Raw genomic sequence first — 25,090 nt, forward strand, 5'->3', positions numbered from 1 at the left:
CCTCTCCTCTGTAATTGCAATTATTTGATGAAATATCTCACAGTTATTTTATAGGCGCATTTCAGTGAGATTGACAGTGGTACCCAGAGGGTGCTACTCTTCATTTGTTGGCTGCCAAGAGTTCCTGCTATATGTACTCATTTATTCAGCAAATATTCGGCAGTGACCATTATATTCCATGGGATAAGGCTGGCACTTTCTGTTTTAAGCAAGCTTCTAGACATACTTAGCAACAGCAACAGCAGCAGACATACTTATGCACACTGAAATTTGAGAAACCTTGATCCAAGAGCATCTTTGCCCTAATTGGTTTCACTGACACATTCCTCAGTGGTAACTGCATTTAGACAAGCTACTGCAAAATGGTAAACTCTGATTCTCAAGGAGAGAAGGAATTAATCAGAATCAATTGAAGGTGATCTTTCAGCTTGTAGAATTAGGGCCTTCCCAGCACCCCAGCCTTTTCCCATTTCACATGCTGTGCTGTGCTTAGTCGCTCAATCATGTCCAACTCTGCGACCCCATGGACGGTAGCCTGTCAGGCTCCTCTGTCCATGGGGATTCTCCATGCCAGAATACTGGAGTGGGTTGTCATGCCCTCCTCCAGGGAATCTTCACAACCCAGAGATCAAACCCAGGTATCCTGCATAGTAGGCAGATTCTTTACCATATTAGCCCCCAGGAATGCCTCATTTCACATGCTACCTTCATCTGAATCACAGGAGGTGGAAGCAGACAGGAGTGTAATGTTAGAAAAGCCATTCAGGTACTTCTGACATTCCTGAGAACCCCAGCTAAGGCGGCATGATACACTGGTAGATATCTGACCTGCATGAAAAAAGAAACTTTTTAAAGCAGTATTTTGATAGAAGCACATGTTTATCATTCTATATCACATATTTTTTCTTTAAATCAAAAGTAAAGGGTTTCTTTGAAGAATATTTCAATCATAAGGTAGTTTTTGAAGTTTGATAGCATAGATTCTTTCATTTAAAGTGCCAGATACTTCTCTCTGTTTGAAATGTACCTGCTTGTCTTAAAGTTTTGAGTGAGATCTCTTGAAAGGTAGAATGTAATTTAGGTTATGGTTTTAAATCAGGAAAATGTAAATGTAAAGACTGTGTTTGATAAATAGGATATACTACATATTTATAAAGAATTGTGTTTGGTACAAAACATATCACAGGAAAAGCAGAACAAAGCAAGGGTTAAGCATCAGGAGAGGTAATATCTATGTGTTACTGATTCTCCACATGGCCATAGGCAAGTTCTTTTACTTCTCTATCTCATTTCCTCATCTGTTAAAATTACAATAAGCTCCCCAGCTTGCCTTACAAGTGTATCTTTATGTATAATTTGAAGTGATCGCAAAATACCTATGAAGCAATAACTTTCTAAGCAATTATAATAATTGCTTTGTTATAAATAGAAGAACTACTTTTGATTATTTTTTATAAATAAAAAGGTATAATTTCTAGCTGCCATCTGTGTACATTTAAGCATGTAACTCGAATCAATTCATATATTTGTTCTGACTTTCAGCATATTACAAAGTTATGTGGCCTGTAAGCTGCAAAGAAACTAATAAAGACAGATATTTCTCAGTGTTGGTAATAATCTAACTGTCCTTCTGCTGCAGCTGAAAGATACCACGTTCCTGGAACTAGTCAGAGCTACACATTAGCTGCCGACGTTGGGATACTGAGTAGGAACATAAAAATACTTGGTGAGGATTATCCAGGTTGGTTGAAGGAATCTTTTGGTGCACGCGTCCTAGTCAGTTCCTTCACTGAAAATATGGTGACTTTTAAAGGTTAGTACAGATTCAGTTTATTTTTCTAAATGAAATATAGCATGGTCTCTTCCATGTTTAATTCTTAAATAATCCTCACTCCTTTATAGGATCACCTGTGTTTAAAATATATATATATCCAACTGAGTAAATTTTAAAGAGCTCATTAGCTTTATTCAAGGATACATGAATGGGGCAGCAGCCAATCTAACAAATGCAAAGGAGCATCAAAGAGCTGTGCAAAACGGAAGACTTATAGGCAGCAGGAAGCAGCAACAAGGTAGTTATACTAGGCAAGAAGAGGATTGGCAGTTGCAAGGCTACTTTTCATGTAGGGAGAACAGAGGTTTATCAAGCAGATTACCTAATCAATTCTGATCAGGCAGTTCCTGATGGGCTGGTTTAAGATTCCATTTCAGGAGAGCTGAAAATGTAATTAAGTCTGTTTGGTGATACAGGGCTTAGCAGAAGGGACTGTGTTTTGGGCCTGATGTATTGTTTTTTAACATTGAAAAACAGAGCCTTGATATGTATTATATAGTCCAGGTACCATCCTCCAGAACCAAATTCCTAACATTATTCTTCTAATTTTATCTTCATAGACAAACTAATTATCAAATTAACAATGACCTTAGGTCACAGCTTACCCACTGTCACATGCCTGGTGCTAAGTTGCTTCAGTCATGTCCAACTCTGTGATCCTATGGACTGGTAGCCCACTAGGATCCTCTGTCCATGGAATTCTCCAGGCAAGAATCCTGGAGTGGGTTGCGATGCCCTCCTCCAGGGAATCTTCCCAGGCCAGAGATCGAACCTGCATCTCTTATATCTCCTGCATTGGCAGGCAGGTTCTTTCCCACTAGTGCCACCCGAGAAGGCCTCCCAGCATCACACTCAAAGACAAATCAATTCATAACAAGCACAACCAATCTGTTATTCTTGTGTAAAGGAAGATTTCTAACATATATTAAAAATAGGGAAATGTATAATGCTTATCATCACCAATTATCACAAGTATCAGCTTTGGCCAATCTTGTTTTACCTATGTGCTCACCCACTTTCTTCAAGCCCCTGACTATTTTGAAGCAGTAGGCATATATTTTTTAAGATATACTGGACACATAATATTGGGTAAGTTTCAGGTATACAGTATGTTGATTTGATACTTTTATATATTGCCATTTGATTACCACAGTACTGTTAACTAACATCTCTGTCATGTCATATAATTATTATTTCTTTGGTTGTGGTGAGCACAATTAAGACCTAGTCTCTTAGCAACTTTGAAGTTTATAATATGGTATTTTTACTGTTTCCCTATGCTGTACATTGGATCTCCAGGACTTATTTATCTACTAGTTGCAAGTTTATACCCTTAAAAAGCTGCCTATTTCTCCCACCCCACAGATCCTGATAACCACCTTTCTATTCTCTGTTTTTATGAGTTCAGCTTTCTTGTGTATGTCATTCGCTCAGTTGTGTCCGACTCTTCGCAATGCCAAGGACTGTAGCCTGCCAGGCTCCTCTCCTCCGTGGAATTCTCCATGCAGGAATACTGGAGCAGATTGCCATTTCCTTCTCCAAGAGATCTTCCTGACCTGGGGATCGAACCCGAGTCCATTTTATTTATATGCAGAAGTTTTTTAAGATTCTGCATATAAATGAGATCATACAGCATTTATCTTTCTCTGTCTGACTTATCTCACTTAACGTAATTCCCTTCAGGTCCATCCATGTTGTCCCAAATGACAGAACTTCATTCTTTCTTACTCATGGCTGAATGATGTGATATATGTATGTATACAGTGGAATATTTTAGATAGATAGAGGGGAGGGTATCTCACATCTTTATTCTTTCATCCATTGATGGATAGTTGGGTTATTTCTATATCTTGGCTATTATGAATGAAGTAATCACATATTCATCTAGAGATATTTCAGAGTGTAAATCTAAAAGACATCTTTAAAAACATCTGTAAGAATCAGATTTTAAAATGTTAGCTATAATTTCTAAACATCAAATGATTGTTCAGAATTCTCCAGTTCATTCCTTCTTCTTCCTCCTTTCTCCCCTCCCTCCCACTCCCTCATCTTTCCTCCTCCTTTTTCCCATTTTCCTCTTCTTTCTTTATTTTCCTTCCTTTCTTTATTTCCTTCTTTCTCTTTGACTTTTTGTTCAAGTTGGACTCTAAATGGATCCATATTGCAACTGGTTATGAATCTTAAATCTCTGATTCGTTTTTCTTCCCTTGTAATTTACTAATAAAAGAAGCTAGGTCATCTGTCAGATAGTGTCTGCAATAGCCCCAATTAGTGATGCACCCCTAGAATTTAACATGTTCCTGCCTCCTTTGTATTCTCTATGAATAAGTAGCAAATTTAGAACTAGTAAAATGACCAGACCCAGACTCAATTTTTAGGCAAGAATTCCTCACAACTAGTGGTTGTTTTTCCATTAATGAGTGAGTGAGGTCTCTCAGTCGTGTCTGACTCTTTGCGACCCCGTGGACTGTAGCCCACCAGGCTCCGCTGTCCATGAGGCTCTGGTGTCCATGGGATTCTCCAGGCAAGAATACTGGAGTGGGTTGCCATTAATAGGCACGTAATATACAACTGTTCTTCCTTTTGTGAAGCTAGCTGTATTTAATAATCATTGCCTGGATCTATTAAATCACTGAGGTTTAAAAAGGTAATACTACCATTTCCTCCTCTTTTATAATCTTGAATATTTCTATAAAGAGAAGCTTCCCCAGGCAACTGTTTGACCACCTTGAAGGATAATTTAGATAGAAAAAATGTTGAATTCTTTCCTTTTATTTTTTGATTTTCAAAATAATGAATTGGTTCCCAATCATCCTCTGAAGGTGACAAGGAGTTTTGGTTTTGTTTTCTTATTAGTATCATTATGAACTTCTTAAGTTCTTCACCATATATACAAACACCGGCTCATGGATTTCCAGACAGAAATCAATTTTCCTTCTAGTGTAAAATAACTTCTCCAATGCATTTCATTAGATATCAATTTTTGAAACAAGGAATATTCTCTACTGGTTTTTTTTTTTTTTTTCGGACATGAATCATTGTGCCCCAGTTAACCTGTATAAAAAACAAGAGTAATCAGAGTTCCTGACCCGTAGATGTTGTACGAGAATTAAACATAGCCTGTTAAGCACTTAGTACAGAGCTTGACATAGAGTCATCTCTCACAGATTGTTATGGTTGTTCCTAATAATCTATGAAATTGCTTTTTGTCACTTCAGTGGCACTTATGACAAACTCAATCTGCAGATACTTGGCAGTGCATATTCTGGAAAAAATTATGTAAAGACAATGTCTTTAAAAAGCTCTTTGGAGCATCAAAATTGAAATGTCAGGTAAATTATAAATTGTATCTCATGTCATGCATTCTTAACAGGGACAGTATAACACCGACAGGTGTAAACTGACTCTTGGGGGCAAAAAAAGCTTAAACAGTTTATGGTCCTCCAAAAGGCCACCATACAGTGACAGATATATAGTTGTTGTTGTTCAGTTGCTAGGTCGTGTCCGACTCTTTGCGACCCCAATGTGTAGTACATCTGTGATATTAAAATTCCGTGGAGAATGGATTCTATTCAGAAAAAAATGTTGAATGAGGTTTTTAGAAGGGCAGTAAAAAAACAGCTTTAGAAACATTACCTTATTTGGATTAAAAGAATAAGAAATGAATGTAATTTCCTTGAAAAAGTTGAAAACAAATTTGTAATTTGGAAAATTACTAGAACTTTCATAGTTTTTCAAAAAATTTTATTCAATTTCAAAGAAACAAATGTGTAACTTTTTTCCCCACCAGGAAATGCAAGAATAAGTAATGTGGAATTTTATCACAGTGGTCAAGAAGGCTTCAGAGATACCACAGACCCAAGATATGCCGTAACATTTCTTAACCTTGGACAGGTTTGTACTTTATTTTAAATTTTTGCATATACTCAAAATTAAATATTTTAATTTTATTTTCATTTAACTTTACTTAATAGCCACATCTTAGAATTTCTAAAACTAAATTTAATATGATAAAAATTTCTTAGCTATATTTCCCATTAACATTTTTAGACTCACAGCAGGAGTCTAACCACATCCTGCTGGTTATATCAAGTATGTCATGTTGGAACCACTTGACTCCAACCATGTCATTCAGTTATTTAAGGCCAGTAAGAAAAAAAAAGGAAATGGAGCACGGGAGGTAGAAAAATTAAAGATCTATGATTTCACATTTCTGCTTTACAATGACCAAAAATATGTCTACAATAGTTACTATTAAACAAAGTGAGTACTGCTTAAATTTCTCAAATGAAAAGCATGTCTGACTATCCATGCCTCTGTCAGATATCTGGGAAGATAAATATGCCTAGAGGGCTGGTGACTTAAGAAAAAATGAGAAAGAGTATATTTCTTATATGGAATTTGAAAAAGAATTGATACATATATGTATAGCTGAATCACTTTGCTGTACATCTGAAACTCACACAACATTGTAACCAACTACGCTCCAATATAAAATAAAAGTGTTTAAATAAAATATGTACGTATATTATTGGGAAGGAGATAAATTGGGAGTCTGGGATTAACATATACACACTACTGTATGTAAAATAGATAAACAACAGGGACCTACAGTGTAGCAAGGGAAACTATGGTCGATATTCTTGTAATAGCCTATAATGGAAAAAACTATGAAAAAGAATAGATATATGTGTGTAGCTGAATCACTTTGCTTACACTTGAAACTAACACAACATGGTAAATCAACCATATAGTCAATAAAAATAAATAAATAAAAATTTTTAAAAAATCATGTGAGTTTGAAGTTGAAACCCCTAAACTACTCATTGACTGTTTTCCTACAGATATTTGAATTTGAATCCCTTGCCTAGAGTATCAACTTTCTTAGTTTAAAAAAAAAATCCCTGGTCATCATATAATAAACTATTCTGAAAAAATAATTTTTAATTTCTTTGCATTTTCTAAGTAGTGATAAAATAAATATAAATGCATAGAAAACCGCTGGAGAATTTTTAATTCACTTTTAAAGTAAACAATTTTTTTGCTTTATTTAACCATAAATTGAAGAATATAGCAACTTCCTAGCATTAAAAGATCTCCTGGGAAATCATATCCTTTCATGGAATATAAACTGAGTATTTTATTTATCAAAATTTGTTTACTGAAAATCACCTACTTCAATTTTTTTTCTTTAAATATACTTTAGTTTTATTTTTTAAATGTTTACTAAATCTCAATGTTTTATAGATTCAAGAACGTGGCTCATCTTATGTTCGAGGCTGTGCTTTTCACAATGCCTTTTCCCCTGCAATTGGTGTATTTGGGACAGATGGATTGGACATAGATGATAATGTCATTCACTTTACAGTTGGGGAAGGTAATATGATAATATTTTGGTCCAATAATCTGTCTTTCTCAGATAGCCTTGCATGCAAGCTTTGGAGCCATGGTGTCCAACTGGTCTTTCTGCAAAAATGGAAATGGGCTAAGTTTGTGCTAACATGGGAATTACTAAACTGCATGTGGCCATTGAACACTTGAAATGTGGCTAATGTGACTGATAAGCTGTATTTTTAAGTTTAATTGTACTTACTTTACATATAAGTAGTCATATGTAGCTATGGACAGTACAGCTCTAGAATTATTTACCAGATGGTGCTCTTATGTGAGTTACCTAATCACTGATATTTTAAATTACTATGACTTTTAACATACTTCTCACATATCAGTCAGAAAGATTATTCACAAATAAATGCTATTATTTTATAAAAAGTAAGTTTGATTGTAGGAAATTAACCTTTCTTGAATATCTCTCTATAACATAATATAAACTCAATGAAGGTGTGTACAGTATGAGTGTGTGTTTGTTAAAATCTAGGGCAGAGCCTGTGAACCCACATATTTAACAAACACCGCAGAAGATTCTATTTTAGGAAATCTGTTAAAGAGGTAGAGTATCAAAGAGTTTAGAGGATTTGCTCTAAAATTGAAGAGGTTCTTTTGTCGGGCTCAAACTAGAAAACTGATTTCATTGAAGAAATGAACAACATTCTCCGTAGTACTCATTACAAATTTATATGTATTGGGGTGATTTTATTTTTTTCTAGGCATAAGAATATGGGGGAATGCCAACAGAGTCCGGGGAAACTTGGTTACACTTTCAGTTTGGCCAGGAACCTATCAGAACAGAAAAGATCTAAGTTCCACGCTCTGGCATGCCGCAATTGAGGTAGTATGAACAAATTTGAAGACTGTAAGCTACCATGTGTAAAAAGAGAGAGATAGTGGGAACCGTGGTTTAGCACAGGGAAATCAGCTCAGTGCTCCGTGATGATCTAGAAGGGTGAGATGGGGGAGTGGGGTGGGTGGGAGTTCCAAGTAGGGGGGATATTTGTATACATATAGCTGATTCACTTTGTTGTACAGCAGAAACCAACACAATATGGTAAAGCAATTATACTCCAATTTTTTAAAAGGTGAGCTCCAGTAGCCATTGGATTTTTCTGTTTTGGCGTCTTTCGGTCTAAGGAGTTTTCCCTTATTTCCTTCCTTCTCCAATGTTAATTACTGCTTTCAAGCTCCACTATAGGATTTCTCTGCTGCCAATTGACTGAATGCCTTACACATATTACTGTTAAACTCTGAATTTAGTTTCCTTGCTTATATGAAAAATTGGAATGATAGACTTACATAGAAGGTCTAAAATCCATTTTTCATCTAAAATTCTTCTCTATTCAAGGTTATTTACTCTTATCAGATATTACTAATTGGACCCTATTTCCCATGAAGTTTCTTCAGTTACTTTAGCTATTTAGTTAGGTGTAGAGTGAGATTGTGAACAAGAAAATAGAAAGTACAGAAGGAGGATTTGGAGGAAAGACAGCTTCCTTTTGTTTTTATTTTGCTTAATTAAATCATAGGAAGGGAAAGGAATTAAAAAGAGCTCACTGTGAAAGATGGGATAGGGATTGAATTTTGTTCTTGTGCAACTGTTAGTAGTCACCTTAAAGCAAAATCCAAAAGTCTGGACCTTAGTATACATTTATGAGATAATAATGTTCTCGTTTCATCTGTTCATAGATGTTAGAATATAACCAAACGTCAATTAAAGTTAGTTATATCTTTTGAAAGATATTTTATCTTACTTTTACGAATTGTATTTGACTTTTTATCATCTTTAAAGATGAGGGTGTTTAATATGCTTTCAGTTAGATTTTGTCTGTTTTGCTGTTACTATTAGGCAAGAAATAAACCTTCTATGCTTATACCTTTCATTTCTACCACTCTGATTTGTCTCGTAAAATAAAATTGTTTAGTAATTAACTAATACTTGTTCTAACCCTGTTTTTATTATAGCAGATTTTCTTTAAACTAATGAAGGCCTCTACTGAATTTAATGACCCACTATAATTGTTTTCGTTGCCTTTTTCTTAACTAATCAAATTGGTGACAGAATATAACCAAAAAGAGTGACAAAATTTTTGTAATCTTACTATAATACTGGAATTTGGTGTATGCCTTGTTAATATTGAACCACATCCAGTGGATTTTGACTTAAATGTACTTTAATGTACTTCTCTAGGGGTGGGTTTACACCAAGAACCTAAGGCAATTTCAGCACTTCATTTGTATTATAAATTTGAATGTGGGTGAATAATGAATTAAATTTTTATTTCAGAAAGCATTGTGGTAATTAGTTTACTGGTGTATGTTGCATACCTGCTTTCATTGTGTAATTGTGTAAAAGCCTGACTTAAAGCACTTTCTTTATCATTGTACTAGATAAATAGAGGTACCAATACAGTCTTACAAAATAATGTAGTGGCTGGATTTGGAAGGGCTGGATACCGCATCGATGGTGAACCTTGCTCAGGTAAGTCTTTGGGTCATTAAAATTAGGAAATATCTTGTCCAAATTTATTAGAAATAAATGATTATTGTTTGTTAGTTGAATGTGTAATATCACCTCTTCCTGGGCACTGAAAGAACTCAACAAACAAAGTTTTTTCTATATAATATTGGGTTTAAAGAAAAATTAAAACCAATTTTCTTCTCCTCCTTCACCCACATCACTCTTCACACAGTGATATAACCCTTCCAAGGAATCTGGCAAGAGCTACCACAATTACAGGGGCATTTACCTTTGACTCAACATTTCTACTTCCTGTAATCTAACAGTTGCCTCTACAACAATGAGAAAAAGATTTGTGAACAAGATTATTCATTACAGTGTTGTCTATACTGGCAGAAAGCTGAAAGCTACCCTGTGTCCAGTTATTGTGGGCTAGTTATAGAAAGCCAAATGTTGAAACACTAGGCCCCTCTAAAAGAGAAGGAAAAAGATGCATACCTATGTATTAGCATGGAGAAATCACCAGGATATTCTAAAATGATAAGTGGAGGTTGTAGAACAGTGTATGTCAAACTGTTTTGTGTATAGTATGTTTTGTGGAAGAAAGGGAAGCAAAGACTATGTGTGGTCTATGAGGGCTTCTCAGGTGCCTTAGATTGTTAAGACTCTGCCTACAATGTGGGAGACTTGGGTTTAGTCCCTGGGTTGGGAAGATCCCCTGGAGAAGGGCATGGCAACCCACTCCAGTATTCTTGCCTGGAGAATTCCATGGACAGATGAGCCTGGCAAGCTACAGTCCATGGGGTCACCAAGAGTCGGATGTGACTGAGCAACTCACACACACACACACACACACACACACACACACACACACACACACACACACCAGTATATGCATTTACATAAAAAAACATTGAAAGTGTTAAAGCAAAAAGTCATCGAAGGTAAGTAGGAACAGGGTGCCTGGTCACTTACTACTGTATAAATTTTTATAACCTCTTGACTTCTAAACCAGGTAAATTAATTATTGAATCAAAAAAATAGAATAAGAGAACTGCAGGCCTTACCTCTTGAGAAACTTAGCTAAAGGAAATGGAATTTTCTCTGAAAAATGTATAGCCCTTCTACAGTTGATTTTTTTACATATCTGTAGTTATTTTTGAAATTTATTTCAGTAAGCATTTTTTCTATAAATTCAAAAAATATTGGGCTTTAGCTAATTTTATTTTTGTGCAAAATACATTTTGAAGGAATAAAACAGCTTTGGCACAGGTTTAACTGATTCCTTGATATATGCTCCTTTTAAATATTGTAGTTCACAACAGCTTAAAAGTGGCTCTTCTTTGACTTAAAATTTTAAAATATGTAATTTTGTAAAATTTCTTTGAAGTGTTGTTGTGGGTTTGTTTAAATCAAAATATGACCTGTGAATATGAGTATTTACTAATATGTATAATGCCATGTAATACATTTTTACTGACTATGTTGATCTTCCTAAATAATTGGGAGTGTTTATAAGGAGGTTTTATATTTAAAGCAATTGAAAAGTGAGACATCACAAAGGAATTGAAGATTTAATTCCTGGGATGCAACATCAATTTACGCAATTCATGGCCCAGACAAGTGAGGGGCTGGGAAGCTGGGAAAGGAACTCTGACCCAAGTAGGTCCAGAGGTGAAGCCGAGCTTGTCCACGGGGCTACACTGTGCAGAAGCAAGGTGTAGACATGAAAACCGCTTCTTAGGGAGAAAACAAAACGGAAGTCAGGCAAACTGACCATAGGTGAAATGTCAGTCTCAAAGAAAGAAGGGAAGAGCGGTAGAAGATGGAGGAAGTGAGATCTTGGGGAAATTGGACAAGAGAGCTGGTACAATATACAATTTAGGAGACAGTGCTCCTGTTTATAAGGAATCCTTAAATTTATGCATGGTTAGGAGGGGCTGTTTAAGGGTACTGCTCTGGTTTGTCCATAAGTAAAACTTTCATGAAAATCCACTTTAATTATCCTGTATATTAATAATGGATATAGCTTCCATTTATTGAAGCACTTTATTTGATTATTTCATTTCATTTTGAAACAACCCTGAATTAGGCATTAAAATTTTTTATATATGAGGAAACTGAAGTTATAAAATTTTAAGCATCTTTCCCAAGATCAGGCACGCATTAATGCAAGAAATATTTGATGAGCACCTACCTCTTCATTACCTTCTAGGCTCTAGGAATCTGGCAGTGAAGGAGCTAGACACGGTTCCTTCTCTCATGAAGCTTATTTCTAATAGAAGAGAGGAGATGAATAATTCACAAATAAGTGGTAATTAAGCATCAAAGTGAAAAAAATGTAATGCCATGTTAAGTGACTTGAGGTGCTACCTCGTTTTTTTGTGTGTGTTTTTTTATATATATTTGTTTATTTATTTGACTCCACCAGGTCTTAGTTGCAGCACGTGGGATCTTTCAGTTGCAGTGTGCAGAATCTAGTTCCCCAGCTGGGGCTTGAACCTCCTCCCTCTGCATTTGGAGCATGGAGTCTTAGCCACTGGACCACTAGGAAAGTCCCCCTGAAGTGCTACTTTGAATCAGGTTGTCAGAGAAAGCTTTTTAAGGAAGTGACTCTTAACTTGACAAAGGGATGATCAGAAGAAACCAGCAACATTGATAGGCAACAAGAGCTATCGTATTTTTCAGTTTAGCCTTGTTTGAATCCAAACTTCATAATCTTTCTAAGGAAACTCATCTTTAATCAGATATAATAAGTTAAGGGTACTAACTCTAAGCCACACTTTTGCAAATGAATATACAATTATTCTGAGTAACAGTGAAGAGACAAATTAGATGAGAAAAATGCTAAATAAAGTAAACCATAAATGGCTGAGCCATGCAAATATTTGATTATCTTGTTAAAACTTGCATCAGAATTATATACTTAATTTTTAAAAAGAATTTCAACTTTAACCAATACTGCTTATAACTGTCATTTGATTCATAATGTTAATTCTTTGCTTCTCTATTTCCTTCAAAGGTCAGTCTAATTCTCTGGAAAAGTGGTTTGACAATGAAGCCCATGGAGGTTTATTTGGTATCTATATGAACCAAGATGGCCTTCCTGGATGTTCGCTTATACAGGGATTTACCATTTGGTCATGCTGGGATTACGGAATTTATTTTCAGGTAAATGGATCCCTAAAAAGTGATTGTTTATTTTCTTTAATGATTGTATTCTGTACTGTGTAAACTACAAATTCTATTACAGACCACGGAGAGTGTGCATATCTACAACGTGACCCTGATTGACAATGGAATGGCCATTTTTTCAATGATTTACATGCCATCTGCTGTATCTCACAAGATTTCCAGTAAAACGGTGCAAATTAAGGTAAGAATTGAATGCAGCCACACAAAGCAGAAAGAACAACTCTGAGAAGGGTAAAATTACTGAACGCAAATGATTTTCTCGACTTCTTTGCCCTTCTAGTCATACCTCCTGCTTTTGTGCCCATCGTCTTCTGCCAGGAATCTCCATCCTTCCCTCTGCCTGCTCCTTCCCTCATCTCTTCTTGCTTATCACCTACTAATCTTGTCACAGTTAGTTTAATTTTCACTCACACTATGAAGTCTCCTGAACCCGCTTAGGTAGTTTTGACACTTTATCCTCTTCTTGTTGCTACTGTTCCCTGCACAAATTCCTATCAATCATAGAAACACAACATGCCATTATATTATTTATATGCCTGTCTCCCAACTCCTGCTTTGAGTGTCATCCTCTCAGGGTAGAAATCACATCTTTTGCATCTTGGTTTACTGATGATCTACTTCTCAAAGTTATATAGGTTGTGCTTTGCTACAGTGGAATTCAGTACTATTCATCATCATATTGTTATTAAAGCTTACCTTTCGAACTTTTTCTAAATAGAACTCCCTAATTGTTGGAAGTAGCCCTGAATTTAATTGCTCTGATGTCCTAACAAATGATGATCCCAATATTGAACTTTCTGCTGCCCATCGAAGTTCTAGACCTCCATCAGGTAAAGATTTTAGAACTTTTGATTTTGGGATTCATAAGAGTGCATATTCAAATTTCATTGACTTTCTTCTTTTTTATAAAAGGTGGGAGAAGTGGGATTTGCTGGCCTACCTTTTCTTCAGCCCATAACCTGGCGCCTCGGAAACCCCATGCAGGGATCATGAGTTATAATTCCATCAGTGGTTTTTTGGACATCTCAGGCAAGTTTAAACGTCTTTGAAAATCTACTCAACTAAGTTATGTAAAGACTATGTAGACTATAACTAGTAATTTCATTGTTAGTTAAAAAAAATAATGATTAAAGTAATCTGCTCAATATGACAAGCAAAGAAACTGGACGTCAGAGTCAATTTCAAGAATGGTTCCCTGGGGAGTTCCCTGGCAGTTCAGTGGCTAGGACTCTGCACATGATGTGGCCAGAATAATTAAAAAATGGTTCCCTGGCCAAATTTGTATAAATATTAAAGAATTGACATTACATTTTCCTTCTCAAACAACAGAAAAGGCTCTGGTATAATGATTTGATATTACTTAGTTTCTCTAAATTGGAATGCCCTTTTGTATCATTTGGGTTATATTTTATTAGAACCTTTTACAGTTTAAAAAATTTTAGTTCATAGAACTTAAATGTTTTCCCAAACTTCCACTGCTTTTGGTAGAGCTACAATTAGAATCAAGATCTCTTGACTTAAAAATACACTGCTTTTTCACTGAACCAGGCTGCATCCTTAAAAATATAAAATAGTTATATACAAATTCATATAGAGAATATAGCAAGTATTTTCATTTTTCCCATTAAATACACTGAGTCATCCTCTATTTCAGTTTAGCAAGTCTCTCTTTCATGAAAACTTTAACCAGTGTTGCCTCAAAGAAACAAGGTCACCTAAGTTTTGACATACTATTTCTCATAATTTTAATTCCTAGAAATGCAGGAGAAATTATCATCATTTGTCCATAGTCAGGACCAGAGTGAGGCTATAGTGAGGGTAACTGTCAGGCCAAAGTGAGGATTAGGGTCAGACCCTAGTGAGCATGAGAGTCAGCCATAATGAGTGAGTATGAGAGTCTTGCAACAAGGCGGACGAAAGTCAGGCCATAGTGAGGACCAGAATCATTCAGGCTTTAGTGAGAAAAGGAGGCATGCCCCAGTGAGCCAAAGAATCAGGCTTCAGTGAGGAAAGCTTTCAGGCTATAGTGAGGCATAGAGTGAGACATTTGCTAGGCAAAGAATCAAGCCATAGAAAGGACTAGTGTCAGGCTCTAGGGGACAAGTTTCAGGCCCTAGTGAGGACAAGAGATAGGCTGATGTGAGGACCAGGGTCGGACCATCGTGAGAACAGACTCAGGGCCCGCTGAGGAGCACAGTCAGTGCATAGTGAGGGCAGAGTTGGGGAAATGGTGAAAATTTGTTTCACATTTTTAGGAATTAAAATTATGAGAAATAGTATGTCAAAACGAAAATAGATGTCTAAGTTATTGACCTGGTGTCTTTGTTGATGGGCTTCCCTTGTGGCTCAGCTGGTAAAGAATTCGCCTGCAATGTGGGAGACCTGGGTTCAATCCCTGGGTTGGGAAGATCCCCTGGAGAAGGGAAAGGCTACCCACTCCAGTATTCTGGCCTAGAGAATTTCATGGACTGTGTAGTCCATGGGGTCACAAAGAGTCAGACACGACTGAGTGACTTTCAGTTTATAATGTGGATAGCCTCGCTAAAAATTGCTTAACGTGCCACATAGGTTTAAGACCAATAAAGGATATCTGCATAGTGTATGAACAGCATCTACTGCTGCAATATTTTGTTAATATTATTCTACAGGTTTATATTCATGTATATGCAATATTTTCTTAAAAGAAAATGTAATCAAGCAGGGTCGTAGATAGCACATAGCTAATCTAAGCATTTTTTGGAGCCACTTTTTACTAAGTTTTGAAATTTTAAGTAATGAAATTTTAAGTGCGAAAGAGCTTGTTTTTTGATCCAATCAGTTTTATCTTTGGACCACATAATATTTGCAGTAAAACCAAGGGAGCAATAGTGTTTCAGTTATCCTTTTCTGCATAACAAACCATCCTCCAAATTCAGAGCCTTTAAACAACCATTTATTAGCTCATGATTCTGTGGCTTGGCAATCTAGGTTTTGTTTAGCTGAGTAGTTCTGCTAATCTTACTTAGGACTGTTCACTGAGCTGCTATCATTTTACAAGATGTCTTAAGGACTAGTTATTCTTGGATAGTTTCACTTCCATGTCTGGTGATTGGTGCTGGCCCTTGATGGGATAATGGGAATGATTGAGCCAAGCATCTCCTAGGCTTATTCACATGCTGATAATCACAGAATTCCCCCAAAGTACCAAGAGAGTGAGCCCTCATATGCAAGCTCTCTTCAGATCTGTTTATGTTACTCTTGCCCCATTGTCTAAACCAAATCACAGAGGAAATATGCCAAACTCAGAGAAAATACAAGAGAAGAATACTCAATGGTGTGGATTTAGTCCACAAATAGTGGTGTCCTTACCATGGGTTTCCCTGGTAGCTCAGAGAGTAAAAAGTCCACCTGCAGTGCAGGAGACTCGTGTTTGATCCCTGGGCCAGGAAGATCTCCTGGAGAAGAGAACAGCAATCCACTCCAGTATTCTTGCCTAGAGAATCCCAAAGACAGAGGAGCCAAGTGGGCTACAGTCCATGGGGTTGCAAAGAGTCAGACATGACTGAGCGACTAACACTTATCTGACACATAAGAGCTCCTTGTTCAAGGTAGTGTTAAATGATATGTTTGGTGCAATAGATTTGAAACAAAACTGATTCGACACTTTCTCTACAGTAGATAATGATTTTCCTATTATTTTTGTTTTAGATACAACGTTTGTTGGATTTAAAAATGTTTGTTCAGGTGAAACTAATGTAATATTCATTACTAACCCTTTAAATGAGGATTTACAACATCCAATTCATGTGAAGAACATACAGCTGGTTGACACTACTGAACAATCAAAAATATTTATCCATAGGCCTGATTTAAGGTAAAATATGTGAAAATTAAGGGGCTTCTTCCCTGTCATCACAGTTTTCCATTGTTTTATTTCCCTGCCATAGACCTGAGAAAGTTGATGTATTCAAAGTAACTGTTTATGTCTATGAAATTTTAATTGGCATTATGAAAGTGTCTAATATATCTATGCCTTCAGGTAAGTTGAAGAATCTAGGCCTTATTGTGTATATTTTCTCACGCTTTTCTGCTTGTATATCATAAATAGCACCATCTTTAAACATGAAAGATAACAGACTGAGTCCAAAGTGTATTTGTACATTGAGATCTCTCCATTAATAGTCACCAGAAATGAAAATCATGTCTATAATTTCTTCTCTTTTCCTTACCTCTTTCGTTTCCTTTTGCTTTCCAAATATCTCATTATATGCACCACAGTGTATATTCGGAAATTAAATGAAAGTCATTATAATCATTGTGATTGAGAATATGCAGAAACTTTGAATGATGATTTTTTTCAATCACAAATGTTAGTTGGTGTCAGAATATTTCTAGAAGTTGAACCACTTAGATCCTAAGTCTTGAAAGAATATAGCCAATAACTGCTATTCTTCATAAGATGGACAGACCAGGAATTTTAGATATAAGAAGCTACCGGAGGAAAGAAAATTTCCATTAGAGCTCTTTGACCATTTTCAGTACAGAGAGAAGACAAGAAATAATGCTAATTAGATAGACATCTTTTCAGAGAAATGTGGTATTTCATAACTAGTTTGATTTCATCTGATCTTATTTTGATGAAAACCTGGTATCTCCTCAATAATTGTTACACCAAAGTGTTTTTTGGCTCACTGGAGTCTCTCCCCTCCTAATAGCTAATAGGAGCTATTAGCTCCTATTTAGTTATCATTGACTCTTTCAGATTTCATATATAATTTTAATATCTAGGTCATGGAGAAAACATTATGTTTTAAAATATATCTTTGAATTCTGTGCTTTTATTGGGATACTGTTGGCACAATCCCAGATCCCTTTTACTAGGTAGCTCATCCAGTCCTCAATTGCTCTAAATGTTGGCCAGTAATGACCTGCATTTCCCTGCTTTTCCAGAAGATTATTCAAACAGGAGTAACTCTGAGAGGCTAAAGCTCTCCCTACTACCACCTTCATGCAGTCCATAGAGAAATAATTAATTTATACAAGAAGAGGTAGAGCCCCTCTGGGTGTAATTCATGATCCAGAGGTTCTCTTGAGATCAGATTGAAGCTGGTATGTAGACCATAGTTGTCCCCCTTTTCTTTTCCTTGCTGTATATGGCTTCTCTCCTTTCCTCTTCTCTCCTTTCCTTATTGAGAACTCTCTTTATAATTCACTTGAACAAAAATCCACATCTCAGGTTCTGTTTCTTTGGAACCTGAAGTAAGATGGAGCCCTATACTATAATGTAAGAGTGCCACTGGGCACTCTATTCACAGACTTGCTCACAAAAGCTGCACACACTGGAACACAAAGAACACATAACCTACAGAAATCTTTATTCAAATCATCTCCAAAACCAATAGAGTAAGGAATAGTTAATAGTTTTACATCTTTTTTAGCAAAAAGCTCAGGTCTACTAGATAGTTGCTATAACTCTGGAATAAATTTTATTTCCCCATTGTATGTATCATATAGTGTAAGTATACTAAATACCATGTGTATACAATGTCTAGTACATTGCAAATTAAGCAGCCATTTTTATTATTATACCTAATAACAGTCAACACTCCAGGTGGCTCAAGATGAAAGCAGAATACTGTCTATGATCGAACTGCATGATGGGCTTATAGTATTTCATCTCTGCGGTTTGCCTATCTACAGAATGGTTATTAAAATATGTAGTGTAAAAATTGTAATTTAAGTATATACATAGACAAAAGCCTACAAGAATATACACTAATCTATAATTGTTGATGAGCCTAAAACCTTGGGATAGAAAGGTGAAGTGGACTGAGCTTTTATTAAGGATTTACTATATAAGAAACATGCAGTACATTTATAATTCTTAAAGAACCGTTAAAAAGAAGAAAAGGAAGGGAAAAATATAAAGACTTCCCTGCCAACACAAGGATTTTATATGTCTGCTGCTGAGTAATTTACCTACTCTTTGAGCAGTGTTAGTATATTTTGAGCAATGCACAAATATGAAATGTATCATTCAACAAAATATAAAATAGCAAAATGGAATTCTAATTATTTTCTCACACGTATAAATTGTCCTTTTGAAATGTTAATGAATTCATAATAATAGACCAAATCAATACAATGGGAAAGAAGGTCTCATTACAATGTTAATTATATATGCTACTTGGTCCCACTTTAAATCCTTTCTAAAATAAGATTCAAACAAACAATGTTGTGGTACTTTAATCAAATATGCAAGTATATTCTAATGCTCTCCAGAAGTAGGGAGTTTATACTAAATCTAAGTATTTATGCATTTCACCTTTTCTCCACAGTAAGGTGAATCCATCAGATTGTGTAGATATGGTTTGTGATGCCAAAAGGAAATCTTTACTTAGAGACATGGATGGCTCCTTCCTGGGGAATTCTGGTTCAGTAATACCTGAAGCAGAATATGAATGGAATGGAAATAGCCAGTTTGGAATTGGAGACTACAGAATTCCTAAGGCGATGCTCACATTCCCAAATGGAAGTAGAATTCCTGTCACTGAAAAAGCACCTTATAAAGGTTTGTTGGATCTTATTCTGTTAGTCTTCAGGTTCGTGGAACAAAACACATCTTTTATTTTTAATGATTGATGTACTCTAATGTATATTTTGTACTTATTAATCATATGTACAAGCAAAAAATAATATGTGAATGCTTTTATAAGGAGATTCTGTTTCATTTATAAATGTGTTTTCTACCATTTCCAGGAATCATTAGAGATTCAACCTGTAAATACATTCCGGAATGGCAGGGCCATCGGTGCTTTGGGATGGAATATGCAATGATGGTTATCGAAAGCCTGGATTCTGACACAGAAACTCGAAGGGTCTCCCCAGTGGCTATAGTGAGCAATGGTTATGTTGATCTCATTAATGGTAGGTATTCAATGTAAATCAACTAGAGTTACTCAAAGCATTCACTCTTTATTACATTCATGGGCATATCTCATAAATTATCTATCACAAAGAAGTAGCAAACATCTGAACTTCCTTGCCTTCTGAATTTAAAAAAGATCTAAGGAAGGGAAAGAGACTTGACTCTTCAGCAGTACCCCTCCCATTAGAAAGCCGGCAATGACTCCAAACTGACCGTTAAAAGAAGAGCAGGAAGATTATGCCTTGAGTGATCTTTATAGGTGTGAATGTGGCATAAATACATTTAAGAAAAAATTGATCTGAATGTCTGCAAAAAAAAACCAATTTTCTTTACATAAATTAAAAAACTGATAATGTGATATTTGTAATACTTGAGAAGGAACAGTGTCAACCTACACTTTTCTTTTTTAATGAATCCTTGGAAGATTTAATCTTGAATCAGTGTGTTGTGAGGTTTTTTGTTTAGCTTTGGTTTTTCTCCATCCTGATTTCTCTGACTATGAAGACTATCTTGTCAAGCTCCAGAGTCTAGGTCCCTTCCATTCTGGTCCTTGTTGGCTCTCATGTAATGGAAGGCAGTGGTCTCCTGAGGATTCAGATCAACTCTAGTGTCCAAGAGTTTTTGAATAAACAGGTGAAGTTCTAAAAGCTACTTAAAACAGAGGGCAAGGACTCATTGTATAGCCCTGAAGTGGCATTGGGGCAACCCACTCCAGTATTCTTGCTTGGTAAATCCCATGGACAGAGGAGCCTGGTAGGCTGTCGTCCATGGGGTCGCAAAGAATCGGACACGACTGAGCGACTTCACTTTCACTTTCAGTCATGCTTTTAGAGTCTTTGAAATGCTGAAGGGGCACATAACCAGGATCAGAAAGATCTCTCTGTCCTGACAATGTCACAACATATACCAGAATATTCTGAAATTTCCAAAGTAGCCAATACCCTACAAGTTCATTTTTTTACCTTGTTGAAGAGACTAGAATGAGCTATGTCAGCTACATGATTTTAACTCGCTCCACCATTCTGCTCTGACATATAATCTGCCTGGTTTCTATGACCTACAGTCAACCCAGTTTCAAATTCTACCTTTCAGATTTTATAAAATAGAGAAATCATGGAAAGAATTTTAGACCAGTAAGTAACTAATGAAGAGGTTTACAAATTGCTCTGTTTTGTATGGGGAAAGATTTTATTCTATTTATTTTTATATTTTGCTTTTCCTGAAAGGCAATACAAGTTTTCCATTTATAATAGTGATATGACATTTCTCTTTTAAATAAATTTTAAAAAGTGACTATCTAAGGGTAAAGAACCCACCTGCCAATGCAAGAGACATGAGATGTGTGTCTGATCCCTTGATTGAGAAGATCCCCTGGAGGAGGGGATGGCAACCCACTCCAGTATTCTTGCCTGGAGAATCCCATGGACAGAGGAGCCTGGCGGGCTACAGTCCATAGGGTCACAAAGAGTTGGACACAGCTAAACTGACTTAGCACACATGCACATCAGTTTAATGAGAATATAGTTTAATGAAAAAGAATAACAACGTGGCAAAAATTATGACAGTGTTAGGATTATTGAAGCTTGGGATGTCTCTATTAGGTGGAAAGAAAAATTCCAAGATAAAATTAGTACACACCACTAAAGTTTCCCTCAATTTTATTTGTTTTTAAAATATGGCTTATGTTACTCTAAATTTTTTATTTTTGCATAGAAATGTCTGTGTCCAAAACCCACAAAGAAGGTTTATTTAAAAGCAGAATTTATGTTTTCATTTTTTAATATAAATTTATTTATTTTAATTGGAGGCTAATTACTTTACAATATTGTATTGGTTTGCCATACATCAACATGAATCCACCATGGGTATACACGTGTTCCTCATTCTAGGGTTTATGTCTCTAATGCTAAGGAATATGTTATGCTCTATTTGAACTTCAGAGGTTTATATTGATGTAAAATTCAATCAAAGTTCAGTTATAAATATTGATAATTCCAAGCAAGCTAGGAAATTGAGCAAAACTAATGAATAAATATATCAAGAAAATTCATCATTCCATATCTCACTGTTGTGTATATATATAATCCCAGCCACTTTAAAACTGAAGTGCAATAGAGAAGTTTCTTACAAGTCACGTTACCTGTGTTCTGGAAATGTCTGGTTTCGAGTGAAATTGTCCACTTTCTTTTGGCTTTTGAGAGAGTTTAATGGAGGGTTATTTTTCACATTTCTCCTGTTTATGTATGATGTTGACTCTCCAATAGTACCTATCCTCATTAACAAAAATATTAAAATAACAAGAGGAATGTTAAAGGCAATAAAAACACACTTAAAAGTTTGTCAAGTTAACAAATTAACTAATAAACAAATGAGTGTGTGAAATAATGAATAATCAGTGATTTGGACATTCAAATGTGTATGTTTTCTAGGTACAAGCTGTATTTTTAGCAAATTAGCTCTGTTAGAGTGTATTTCTCAATAAATGGTTTGAGAAAGTTGGTTCCCACCCAAAGTCACATTTGATAGGAGAAACAGGAGAAAGCATCAAGCATTTTCTCTTCACTGTGGGGCCTGGACTCAAACATGATTGTTAAAATAGATAAATAAGTAAATCTGCTATTTCCTTTAATAACCTTCCAATGCAGATCCTCAACATATTAATTTACCTTCTGACCCTGAGCTGTCTAAAAGTAAGGATAGTAGAGAGGGAGTTGCTTCCCTGCCTTGCTTTAAAAAAAAGTTTTTTTTTCGTGTAACCCTTTTCTGTTTGTTTAAAGTCCGTCAGGAGCCTTTATTTGCTGGCTGCACTGGGCCTTTGTTGCCATGCACAGATTTTTGTTGCTCTGCCTGGGCTTTCTCTAGTTGTAGCGAGCCGGGGCTACTCTCTAGTTGTGGTTCCGAGACTCCCTGTTCAAGTGGCTTCTCCTGTTGTGGAGCACAGGCTCTATGGTGCACAGGCTCAATAGCTGTGGTACACGGGCTTATCTTCCCAGACCAGGGAACAAATCTGTGTCCCTCACATTAGCAGGTGGGTTCTTAACCACTGAACCACTAGGAAAGACCCCTGCCTTCCTTTTTAAGGCAAGGCTTGAGAAATAGCTTAGATCACTGAATGGACAGGTGGATGGATAATGGCTGTAAATGCTGAACTTGACCACTGCAATTTATTTTGAATACAATTACACTTCAGGCTTTGCACTAGTAACATTCATGATACGGAACATGAACTTTCATTTGTGTGGATGTAGGCCCACAGGATCATGGCTGGTGTGCCGGGTACACATGCCAGAGAAGACTGTCCCTGTTTCACAGCATCGTGGCTCTGGGCAAATCTTACGAGGTCTACTTCACAGGCACTAGTCCTCAGAATCTTCGACTGATGTTGCTTAATGTTGACCATGACAAGGTAAGGCAAGATAGAAATAATTTCTTATTTTATCATTGGTTCCAAGTGCACAGCAAAGGGATTGATTCAGTGGTATATACACATGTGTCTATCTGAAACTAACACAACACTGTTAACCAACTATACTCCAATATAAAATAAAATATTTTAAATAAATGAAGTAATTATTGACAGGTATGTAAAAAATAATAAAAATTATTTCATTTCTTGACTCTGTCAAGAAATGCACTTTGTCATTCAGCAATTCTATGACAATTATTTCTGTTCAATTATTTCAAAGTAATTTATTTTAAAAAGTCTAAAAACAAACAAAAAAAAAGAATTACTGGGGAATCCCCTGGCAGTCCAGTGGTTTAGACTCGAGGCTTCTACTGCATGGGTCTGGGAATGAAGATCCAGCATGCCATACAGTTTGGCCAGAAAAAAATAATGAATAAACTTTAAAAAATCAAAGGCTTAAAAAAAGAGTTATTGGTGTTAGTTGCATATATTTCTATCTGCTAAGGACTTTACTTCCGTCTCTGTCCTCTGGAACAACATCAGCCTTACAGCTCCTTTTCAGGAACCAGTAGGGTACCACTAAGAATACTGTGAATCCAGGCAGCTTTATCAGCCTGAGAGCACGCAGGAGTCCCAGCACCTCTCCACATATGCACTGGCTTGTGCTGCTTCATCTGGTGTGACCGTGAGCCCTATGATTTGTGTGATTAGCAAGCAAACCTGAACTTTTACGTAAAAATAGCACGCGTCTAAAACCGGCCCCTTAGGATTATATTGTCATCCTTCCATGCTGCTATTGTTTATATATGTCAGAAATACACCTTTGCAACTTACTTCAGAGATCACAACACATTATCTAAAATATCTTCAATAATGTCAGCTCTTTGCTGCAAAATGAATTCAGCTGGGATCATTAACTTTATGCTATGTCAGTGGGAAAAGAGTATGAGGTTAAGTAGAAGTCTCATACTATAGATTTTTTTCCTAAGAGTATGAGACTCAGAAGTCCCAGAGTATCAGGAACTGATACTCATCAGTAATGAGTATGAGACGAGGCAGAGAGAGGAGTAAGGAAAGGAGACACTCGAGAATGGCGAGAGCATTTCCATCCTTTCAGCTGCTCGAGATAAAACCTTGGAATCACGCTTTATTCCTCTCTTTCTCTCACATTCCTCATCTAGCCCATCTGCAAATCCTATTGGGAGTTCCTGCAAAATGTCCAGGATCTGACCACTCCTCACCTCCAGTGCTTCTGTCCAGCTTGAGCCAACATTAACTCCTCCCTGGAGTAAGGCAGTTCCCTCCCAACTCCTCCTCCTGCTCTGCCTTTGCCCCCTCTGTGGTCTGTTCTCAGTAACAGAGCTCAGTAACCACTGAGATACCTTCAAAAACACAGGTCAGAGCAGGCCACGCCTGTGCCCCAAACCCTGCAGTAATTTCCCCATTGTCTCGGTACAAGGGCCGGAGTCCTCACAATGGTCTACAGGGCACCTGAGAATCTCCCCCACCCCTTAGCACTCTGACTTCTCCTCCAGCCATGCTGAGCCCCTTGCTATTCTTCACCACAACAGACATCTTACCTTCTGGGCCTGCGTTTCCGATGATGGTAAGTCTGCCTGGAACATTCTACATTCTACTCCCAACTTCCTCAACTCTCATTCTCCTTTGCAGGCCTACCCTGACCACCCCTCCCTGCTGGCTCGCCCAGTTAGTCAGACTCTGATCCACCTTTCTTTTTGTCTATGGCACTTCTTACCTTTTAACATGCTTCATACTCTAATTTTTATTATTTCTATTTATTGTCTCTCCCTATTCTAGAATGTAAGCTCAAATAGGGCGAGGACTTTTGAAAGTTCCTAAAATAGTATCTAAATCAATTAAGGGACGCAATTTTTT

The 25,090-nt window shown here is 36.5% G+C and overlaps 1 protein-coding gene and 1 long non-coding RNA gene across 2 annotated transcripts in view; one reads left to right on the forward strand and one right to left on the reverse strand.

The window, feature by feature from the left end:
- Positions 1-25,090, forward strand: part of PKHD1L1 (polycystic kidney and hepatic disease 1 (autosomal recessive)-like 1) — a 179,905-nt gene that overhangs the window by 128,008 nt on the left and 26,807 nt on the right. Inside the window, exons 59-71 of the mRNA XM_018058351.1 lie at positions 1,640-1,813; positions 5,625-5,728; positions 7,082-7,211; positions 7,942-8,063; positions 9,617-9,707; positions 12,709-12,857; positions 12,940-13,062; positions 13,600-13,711; positions 13,794-13,910; positions 16,569-16,734; positions 19,199-19,431; positions 19,620-19,787; positions 23,037-23,194. Coding sequence (XP_017913840.1) covers positions 1,640-1,813; positions 5,625-5,728; positions 7,082-7,211; positions 7,942-8,063; positions 9,617-9,707; positions 12,709-12,857; positions 12,940-13,062; positions 13,600-13,711; positions 13,794-13,910; positions 16,569-16,734; positions 19,199-19,431; positions 19,620-19,787; positions 23,037-23,194 — 1,847 coding nt within the window. The remainder of the gene's footprint in view (positions 1-1,639; positions 1,814-5,624; positions 5,729-7,081; positions 7,212-7,941; positions 8,064-9,616; positions 9,708-12,708; positions 12,858-12,939; positions 13,063-13,599; positions 13,712-13,793; positions 13,911-16,568; positions 16,735-19,198; positions 19,432-19,619; positions 19,788-23,036; positions 23,195-25,090) is intronic.
- On the reverse strand, positions 725-24,822 carry LOC108637523. The gene is made up of 3 exons (XR_001919132.1): positions 24,775-24,822; positions 11,884-11,961; positions 725-828 (listed from the first exon to the last, which is right to left on the reverse strand). It is a non-coding gene; the product is annotated as an uncharacterized LOC108637523 (long non-coding RNA).

The sequence above is a fragment of the Capra hircus genome, chromosome 14 (assembly GCF_001704415.2).
Source record: "Capra hircus breed San Clemente chromosome 14, ASM170441v1, whole genome shotgun sequence".
Classification (NCBI taxonomy): domain Eukaryota; kingdom Metazoa; phylum Chordata; class Mammalia; order Artiodactyla; family Bovidae; genus Capra; species Capra hircus.